General features: G+C 40.3%; 1 protein-coding gene across 1 annotated transcript in view; it reads left to right on the top strand.

Annotated features, from left to right (window-relative positions):
- il10ra (interleukin 10 receptor, alpha) overlaps positions 1-9,555 on the top strand; it is a 28,042-nt gene extending 18,487 nt beyond the window's left edge. Inside the window, exons 2-7 of the mRNA XM_079514401.1 lie at positions 2,532-2,658; positions 3,818-3,993; positions 4,640-4,785; positions 5,279-5,447; positions 6,019-6,137; positions 6,749-9,555. Coding sequence (XP_079370527.1) covers positions 2,570-2,658; positions 3,818-3,993; positions 4,640-4,785; positions 5,279-5,447; positions 6,019-6,137; positions 6,749-7,771 — 1,722 coding nt within the window. The 5' untranslated portion in view covers positions 2,532-2,569 and the 3' untranslated portion in view covers positions 7,772-9,555. The remainder of the gene's footprint in view (positions 1-2,531; positions 2,659-3,817; positions 3,994-4,639; positions 4,786-5,278; positions 5,448-6,018; positions 6,138-6,748) is intronic.
- The last annotated feature ends 481 nt before the right edge of the window (positions 9,556-10,036 follow it).

The raw sequence follows: 10,036 nt of genomic DNA, 5'->3' as shown, positions 1-10,036 counted from the left end.
TTTGTGCCTTTATTGATAGTCACAGTGAAGACGGACAGGAAAGAGGGGGAGAGACATGCAGCAAAGGTCGTCATGAACGGGACTCGAACACGCAACGCGCTGTCAAGGCCAGAGCCTATAGGCCTATGTGGCATGCAGAATTGGCCTCAGGGTAAATGGTTAGTTCCAATTTTTGGACTTAAAGTTGTAGGAAATACTTGCCATTAACGAATATAGTGGTTTCAAAGGTATTAATAGATTGCTTGAGTCCCGTGGTGGGAGTTCTGGTCTGGTTTTGGTGAATGTTAAGTGGTTCCGGTCATTAAATTGGTTGTGAAAATTGGGGGCCACTCATTAAAAATAAATTAATCCACAAACTAGCGTAATTTGTAGTGTTGACCTAGCTATTTCTACCATATAGCGCAACTGTCATTCATCTTTGACCACTCTGTCACATCATGGAACTATTTTCTGTGCTGCTGCTGCTGCTGTTGTAGTGATACTGCATACAAAAATGTGACAGGGGGGTCAAAGTTGAATGAATACGATACCATATCGAATATGATATGGTAGAAGTAGGTCAACAATAAAAATGACACTAGTTTTGTGGATTAATTTATTTTGAATGAGTGGCCGCCAGACCCCCACCAAATTAATGACTGGAATTACTTAAGATTCACCAAAACCAGACCAGAACTCCCACCACAGGACTCAGGCAATCAATTAACACCTTTGCAACCACTATATTAATGGCAAGTATTTCCCACAGCCTTGTATGGGTTAAACACAAGACACGGTTAAGAAATTATTTGTTTGAGCTGCTTAATGTAGGCTACTCAACGGTTTGCTGAATAGAAGGAAACAAAAATGGGTTCATGAATTTTTGAAAAAACAAAAAAACACCTGTAATGACATCTCACATCTCTAGTTTTGTTCACAGGACAAATAGAAGCGTAGGCAGGAGGCAGAGGGAAATTCACAAACAAAAAGCCATGCTCTGCATGCAAATGATTAAGCCACATACACAGTAGTGTAAGTGTAGGCCTACAGTACCTAAAATATTTAAAAAAAAGATATCCCTTTCTGAATCTGAACAAGAAGTGATCATCAGTTTCTAATTATTAATTTGAATAAACTGAATTTGAAACAGTATGGATTCTATGGAATGGGGAATTCCTTGGCCTCCCCAGGTTTCACTCTATACTATATATCACAAGAAAAGAGGAACAGCGTAGTCACATAGTACAAAGAGTTATAGGGGTGAGTGGAGAGAAACGTCACCAGTACATCACAGCAGGAAACACAGCAGCTGAGAGGGTGGAAGTTGAGAAACGGAGACTATGGGGAGAGTTTATGTCTCTGTGGTATAATGTCACGAGGGAAAACACCCCCCTAACCTCTCATCTCAATTGCTGTTACTTCTTCTCTAGATGAACAGAGATCACTGAGTCGTTCATATAGTACGCGGTACCTTTACACTTGAACAGTGAATACGGCGGCGAACATGAATTAAGGGGAGATGTTTCTTCGGTCCAGATTAAGCTTTATGATATATTTGAGGACGGTATGCCTGGATGTTTTGTGGATTATGAGGCTTTTTGATCAGATGTTTCACTGGCCGATGAAAATGGAGAGAAGCAATAAGATATCTATTCTCATCTTTCTGATGACCTTAACAAGCTGTGGGTCAGGTAATGAACATCCTTTTATTGAACCACCGTGTGTTGCTAAGCTTTGTATTCTGTAAAGACTTTATTTTATGTATTGAGTTGATTAAAAGAAGGAATGCCAGCACTCATTGAATGTCCTTTTTCGCATGTTTATTTATACCTCTGACGAGCCAACGTTGTATTGAGTTGGAAATACAAAATGATGATACTGTCTCTAAAGAAAAGTATCGTATATAATTATGTAAATCACCCCAGTAAATGCTGACTTCGAGCAACAACCCAGTAACAGTAAAGTGCATATAACAATAGTTGGGCCTTTAAGTTTTTCAACCAACTCTAAGACATAAAAAACACACTTCTTTAGATAGTTTCATGTCTAAAGTTAAGTTACTATATTTTACCCAGGGTAACTGGACTAAGCATCAGATACTTGTTTACAGCCAGGCTCTGCTCATAGAATATTTCATGGTAGTGGTTCAATGCCTTGCTCAAGGGCACTTCAGCGGTGGTAATTTTAACGTGCCGGTCCGGGGATACGAACTGGTGACCTTCCGGTATCAAGACCGCTCCGCAAACCGTTCGGCCACCGCTGCCACTACCTTGTTTCCCTGAAGAATCTGGCACTAACCCTATTGACAGTTTACTTTCATTTGACCCGCTGCCCAAGCGTACAATATGTCAATATTATAATGAAAATAATCTCCATTTTGAAATATCTACCTCTGAATATAATCAAAACTGCATGGGATCCTCATGTACTTTGTGTGGGGTGCTTTCATTGTGTTTCACAACATATCACTTCCAGTGTTTTGCTGTTTGTGACAGTTTGTGTCCTGAGTTGTGTAACATGCTGTATGTGTGTGTGTCTCTCTCTGTCAATAGGTTTCTACCTTCCACAGCCTGTTAACCTAGATGTGGATATGTGGGATGGGAAGGTTACAGCGGTTTGGGACAGACCTGACACTGTGGATGCGCCGCTGAAAGTCCAGTACAATGTGCAGATGGAAAGGTAGCCTATGTCCCTCTTATCTGTTCAGATAGCCTATGTCCCTCTTATCTGTTCAGATAGCCTATGTCCCTCTTATCTGTTCACATTCGTTTCCCAATTCCCAGAACCACTTTTATAATTCCAAATTATAATTTAAAAAATGTATCATTTTCCAATTAACATTTCAAATGACAATTGTTTCATTATTTTCATTTCTTTATTCTCCCTTCCAGTTCCTATGCCATTGCTGTTAAATATTATGAGTAAATGGTATATTAACTAACCTAGTTAAAATAATTTAAAAAGATTAAACAAAATGCGCTCTTGTGCTACTTCCCTTAACCTTTGATTTTTTCTTTTAACTTTTTACCTTTTCGACCCCCTACTTTCAAGCTTTTTGGGCATGTCATATGTACATGTTTAGAAAAGCATGTCAAAAAATATCTACAAGTTCACAATGCATAGCATCATGAAATGATCAACAATTTATTACCCTCTGACATGTGGCATTTTGTTGTAAAATACACCTGCTGTTCATTCCATCTAAGTTTCATGAAACACAATATACAAATTATACATATTCAGGTTTATATATACAAAAAAGGGGTTAAATTCATTTCGCTCCTATGCCACTAAAATGTGGAACGCCCTACCAACAGCCGTTCAGAAATGTGAATCCCTAGACTCCTTCAAAACAGCTCTCAAAGAGCACTTATACGGGCGGCTGTAATTCGAAACTTCCCCCTGTATAAGTCACACCCCCCCCTCTCTATTTTTCTATACTGTATATGTTTTCCCTTTTTTCTAACAGTGTATTTGATGATATACCATAGGCTATATATTTTTTGTGTCTTTAAATGTTTTGATGAATTGAAAATGGAGGACACTCCATAAACAAGTCTTAGTGCTTTTTCAGTTTTTATCCTCTTAGCAGTTTTTTTTTTATTGACCTGTACCTTTGAACTGTACCCATTCTACAATCAATAAATAACATTTTCAATCGATCAATCAAAACCCATATCTGCTTATCTTGATACCCAACATTAACACACACAAACGGAAAAGATGGATTTACTGCCACACTGCGTACAGTAGGGTTATAGACCGCTCCTAATGCACTGTTCCATCCACATCTGAACTCCTTTCAGGAGTATAACCAGTATGTATTCCATTCTCTCAGGTATTACCATGAAACATGGACTAATGGGACCGGCTGCAAGGGGATTGAGGCAACCTCCTGCGACCTCACCGATCACATCCAGGACTACCAGGGGGTCTACAAATTCAGAGTTCAGTTGATGACGAGAGACAGCGAGTCAAAGTGGTCCAAGACCAAGAGGTTCTATCCAAATAAAAGTGAGCAAATTGTTTAATGTTTTAAGTGGTGTAGAGATAAAACACTCCCCAGAGTCCCCACCAATTTCAATTCAATTCAACTTTATTTAAGTGTCAAATCACAACAAGTTGTCTCAAGACACTTTACATATAAAGCAGAAAAACCAACAAAGATCCACCCAGAGCAATATTGCGACAGTGGTAACGAAAAACTCCCCTTTAGTTAGAAACGTCAGGCAGAACCCGACTCTTGGGTGGGCGGCCATCTGCCTCGACCGTGTCGGGGGAGAGGGGGGGTTGAGGGGAATAGAAAGAAAGAAAATAGAAGAAAGATAGACAGGGAAAGAGATGCAGGCAAATACAAGTAGTAGCAATGACAATAATGAATGTAATAGTGTAGGATAATATAATATGGTATAGCAATGTTGTCTGATAATAATAATAATAATATATAATGTATAAGAATATTAAGATATACTGTATAGTGTAGTGGTGTAATAATATGTTAGCAGTCCATGGTCGTGCTCTGTGAGGAGGCTGGGTCCACGCGGTCACATTTTGTGTGGGCTCCGTGGACCAATGCAGTGTACACATATACCGTGCCCTGCACACAGTTCATAGTCATTATTACTCAATGTTCATTTCTCTTCCTGTTCTGCTTCTATAGGCAAACTACGACCTCCTTCATTCAACCTGGTGGCAACTTCCACTTCTCTGACAGTCAAAGTCCACGCAAAGCCCATTTTCAAGAAGCTATTCCCCTTGGGGGTGACGTACACAATCTATTTTCAGGAGAGACGACAAGAAAATAAGGTGTGCAGATAGATGGATTGAAATGATTTCGTTAAAAATATTCGCTCTGAAGGAATATATATTCAAAGTTTTGCGCCACATTTTCACGATTTTTCAAACATAGCAGATCTACAAGCTCGTAGCGCGGCACAGTGCCATGCTACGAGTTTGGTAGATCTGCTATTTTTCAATAGCTAAAGTATAACATAATGCTTAAAACACCAAAAGGGGTACTTGTTCTGAATGGGTAAAAAAAGGACAAAAGCATAATTTAATACATCCGCAGTTGGCTTGTTTGTTTTTGCAATCTATGTACAAGATCTGATTCAATATAGAAAATATATTCTACACTGTGTGTATACTATACTGTACTTGTACTATAGACCAGCACTGAACAGTAAATAGAAACCAGACTTTCCACCAGGAATTGCAGAAAGCCTGAGAAAGCCTGCATGGTGATGCGAGGTTGGTATAATATAGTGAATTAAATACCCTTTTCATTGTTGCCCTGCAGACTACGCCACTGGATCCCAACAACAGTTATGACATAAAAGAAGAAACAAAGACGTTTGATTCTCTCAAATGGGGGACAGAGTATTGTGTCAGCATCAGGGTGGAGGGCATAGCAAGTCTTTCTACTAGCCATGTGTCGCCACAAGAGTGTCTACTGTTACCTAAAGAAGGTTAGTGCAACACAAAACTTACAACCATATAAGGCTTCCCATTCAGTGTTTTAGTCCGTCGACTAAAACTATGACAAAAAATGTTCGTCGACTAACCTTTTTTTCCACTGACTAAACTAAGTGGAAACCAAATGAAAACTAAGCTATGATGACTAAAACTAAGGCCAAATGTATTGTCAATTTCGTCAACCAATAAAAACTAGACTAAAATGTTAGGGACTAGTAGTGGACAGATCTCTTGTAGATCGGCTATTTTCAGAAAGTGTAAAATCAGCCATCACGACTGCATCAAAATAAATTTTAGTCGACTAAATCAACTGTAGATTTAGTCGACTAAAATCTTATATTTAGTCGACTAAAACTAGACTAACACTAAAACATTCCAGGTGACTACAATGTGACTAAAACTAAATGAAGTTTAATTCCAAAGACTATGACTAAACTAAAATAGAAATGTGCTGCCAGAAACCACACTGCTTCCATTTCAAGGCTCAATGCATTGCCTCCCATTTGTTTTATTGGCTCCTAAAACTTATTTTGTTGATTTTGTTGTTGTTTTTTCTCCCTCCAGAGTGGTACATAGTGGCCGTGTCATCCCTGCCGATCATGGGTGTTTTGACAATTCTCGCAATCGTGCTTGCTATCATCCTCTGCTTCCTGACTCATCCAGAGAAAACACCTGTTGCACTGGCAAGTATACTTTAATTCAATTCAATTCAATTCAATTCAAAGGGCTTTATTGGCATGAGAAAACATACGTTTACATTGCCAAAGCAGAAAGCACAATACAACAATACAGCAATACAATCAAAACAAAAAATATGTACATTTAACGTCAGAATATTCAATAATAATAATTCACTGGCAAGTATACTTTAATTCACTGGCAAGTATACTTTAATTCACTGGCAAGTATACTTTAATTCACTGGCAAGTATACTTTAATTCAAGTAAATGAGGAACAAAAAATGCAGTGAGGTAGCGTAGCATTCACATTGTTTTCCTCTCCTCAAACCTAAGTTTTTTGGGTTTTTTTACGATTTTGCAACCCATTCTTTTCACCCAGTGTCAATTATCTAATGTAATCCTCGGCGCTACACTTCCTCTGCCAACCTGGGGTGTGGGGGGCAGCAGACTGACCTCATGCTTCCTTCTATGCATGAGGAGTCCAAGCTGCTTCTTTTTTTTCACCTGACAGGGGAGAGTTTCCCCGGCCGGACGTATAGCGCGTGGAAGGAATACGGTTAAACCTATATTGTAAGTTAATGTGACTAAAATAATCTTCCTTTTCATCACAACAGAAATCCCCCCAAAGCGGCTGGTCCCCACTTATAGCGACGGAGGCCCCGGTGGAGACTGTCACAGACAAGGGCTGGTTCCTGCAGACCGTGCCCAGAGGCCAAGTCAAAGACTGGGTCGCCAAGGAAATGATCACACCGGACGTCTATGTGAATGAGGGGGGCGAGAAAGGGCAAAGTCGGACGAGATTTGACAGTGGGGTGAGCAGCATGCAGTCTACGGAAAACCACGAAGTCAGCCAAGCAGACAGTGGCTGTGGAAGCATGGGTGGCTCAGAGATGTCTTCCTCCAGCTACGACAGGGTGAATACCAACTCGACCAGAAAGAGGGAGGATAGTGGGGTGGGGCTTAGATGTCCCATGGACTGTTCTGAGAGTGTGGATGTCCGGGACGCTGATCCCCTGTCCGTGTGCTTACACACCGGCATCCCGAAGCTCGCTATTACGACACACTGCCATTCCCCCGTCCCTAAACCCGACCGCGCGCTGAAGCCACATAGTCAGAGTGGCGGTGCGTCCGAATGCCACTCTGTTCCCACTTATCGTACCCAGAGCCCTCCAGCTATGCAGCTTCACAATTGCGACGGAGAGGTCAGTTTAAAACAGATCTGTACGGACACAACAACAAACACGGAGCTTGCTGACGCTGACTCAAGCTACCGGGCTGGGCCTCTGCAATCGTGTGTCTGTTCAGGAACATACCAATGTGTTTGGTGCCAGACAACAGAACACTACACGACGCGGTACAGAAATCCACATGCCGGCGATGGATTTTTGAGCAGCTGCCTGCATATTGTGGGTACTTCTTCTGAACGGGACTTGTTGTTCCCAAATTACCATCCAAAAACAGAGACCATAGTTGTCAGCATGGGTGGGCCGGAAACATCACCTAGCCTCCTGGATGTAGGGGCTTTCCCATTCTTAACAACTCTTTCAACCCTGCCATCCCTAGTGGACGGAGCCATCAGCTGTAGTACTACAAACACAGTGTCCCTCTCTCTGTGCGATGTAGAACTGACTGATTAATATGGTTTCTGTCAGTGTTGGGAAAGCGTATAGCTTGTAAAGGCCTATTCATAGTCCAGTTTTCGGTGAAGAGGTGAGGTGACCACCGAAAACTACAACATGTCAGAGAGAGAGAGAGAGAGACATGCAGGCGGCCCAATTTCGAATATGTCACTTATTATGTTTATATATGTTGTATATATAAAAACATATACAGTGTATGTTCAATGTGTTCATATATTTTGCCTATATTTTACCATTGCCTATGACAGCAATGGTAAATCAAAATGAATATATTAATTTCATGTTATTGCCCAAAATTGTAGCTTGTAAATTGAGGCTCTCCAGCACTGGTTTCTGTTGGTGTTTGCTACACTGTTTGAAATATGACAGACACTTGACATGCTGTTCCCCGGCCTGTAGGCTGCAGTTCCATTCAGGACAGGAACCCCTTTTGGTGTTTTAAGCATTATGTTATACTTTTAGCTATTGAAAAATAGCAGATCTACAAGCCCCTGCTACGAGCTTGTAGATCTGCTATTTTTTTTAAATCGTGAAAATGTGCCGCAAATCTTTTAATATATATTCTTTCAGAGCGAACGTTTTAAACTCAAATCTTTGCTTCTGGAAGTTCCATGGAACTACATATTTTCAGATGCGGATCAGGCGGCCAAATACAGATAATTCTGGGGGTCCTTGACATGAAAAAGGTTGAGCACCGCTGACATAGAAACATGCGTTTTTCAGAAAACTGTCTGAAAAAAAAAGGTTTAGATTAGAAGACATTTTGTAGAATCGTCCTCAGGTTTAAATGGGCCTTGCAAACGGGGAGCGATAAAACGCACCTATAGTTCATTTTCAATGAGACCTGCGTGTTTGCTCGGAGAAGTCGCGGTGCGACAACGCAAGCGTATTTACGTGAGCTCGGTCCCGTGAATTTGTTGCGCGCGTGCTCGTTCCGTGCACACGCCTGCGACTCACCAGACCTGTAGCAGACCTCTCGTTGATCCAGGCAACAACGTGTGCGTTCCTCGCTTCCCATTTGCAAGGCCCTTAAAGCTTCTATAGGCTACTTGGTAAAACGGATATGAATTGCATGACCTTACACCTTACACGTTCTTCTTTTCAACATGCTGCAACGCACCACATTGTGAGCTTGCCTTGTAGATTTTTGGCAAACGTAACCCCATAATAGGATCGATGCTGGAGTTCAAGTGGTTAATTAATATATTATACAGTAAGATGGCCATATTTCAAACACCCAAAGCAAAACCCTTACATAAATATGCACGTTCATGCTGTGTATAATCATTAGGCATGTATCGATTCACTCAATTCACAATACGATTCGAATCACAATAGGTTCACGATACAACTTTTCACGATTTTTAAAAACACAAATGTATTTTCCAGACAACAATATATATAATTTAATAGCTAGTACCACATTTTTTATTTAACTACATTGCAAAAGTAGCATGCTTTCCATGTAAAAGTACTGTGCAACAACTGTAAACATGCTTTCTTGTTTAGAACCATACTGTAGCTGGGCTTTACATGAGACTGCAGAACACTGTCACACATTTTATGCATATTTGATTGCATTTGTTTTGTTATTTGCAATAATACTCGTACTCGTACTCTTATATGAAAAATGTAATTGCATTTTGTGGAGAGCAAAATAATTTCATAATAATGTCAACCTTTTTAAACTGATGTTTAGATAAACAGCAACTACTTGCTGTTGTTGCTTCAGCGTTAGAATTAGGAAACAAATCTATAAACTGCAAAAGGTGATTACAGCATATGAGCACAATAAACTGTGCACAACTGTGCAGCCATTGTTGGTGTTTTTATTTATATGTTATGTTGCTTTATAGACATGAATAGACTAGAAGATAACTGCTCGGATAAACAGCACACTACTTGCTGTTAGCTGTTGCTTCAGGGTTAGAAGAAAAAAAACCTGTAATCTGCAAAAGGAGTTGTGACGGAAGCAGAAGTGTTGGTGGTGGAGGTTTCCGCTGAGTGGTAGTGGTGACGGTGGGGGTTAATAGATAAGAACTTAAAGCTTAAAGCTTAGACAATTTAGGCCCTTACTTTATTAACAGGGTGCAGGTAAAAAGCGACAACGTTTCGATGTTTCAGTTACATCTTCGTCAGGACATGACCTGACGAAGATGTAACTGACACATCGAAACGTTGTCTGACTATGTATACTATATATTTATATTTCATTATAATTCATAGCTGTTATTCATAAGAGCAAAAGCAGACGGCAGGAAA

The sequence above is a fragment of the Electrona antarctica genome (genome assembly GCF_951216825.1).
Source record: "Electrona antarctica genome assembly, chromosome: 11".
NCBI lineage: Eukaryota > Metazoa > Chordata > Actinopteri > Myctophiformes > Myctophidae > Electrona > Electrona antarctica.
Note: the sequence above shows the minus strand (reverse complement) of the source record. Positions and strands in the feature narration are given on the sequence as shown.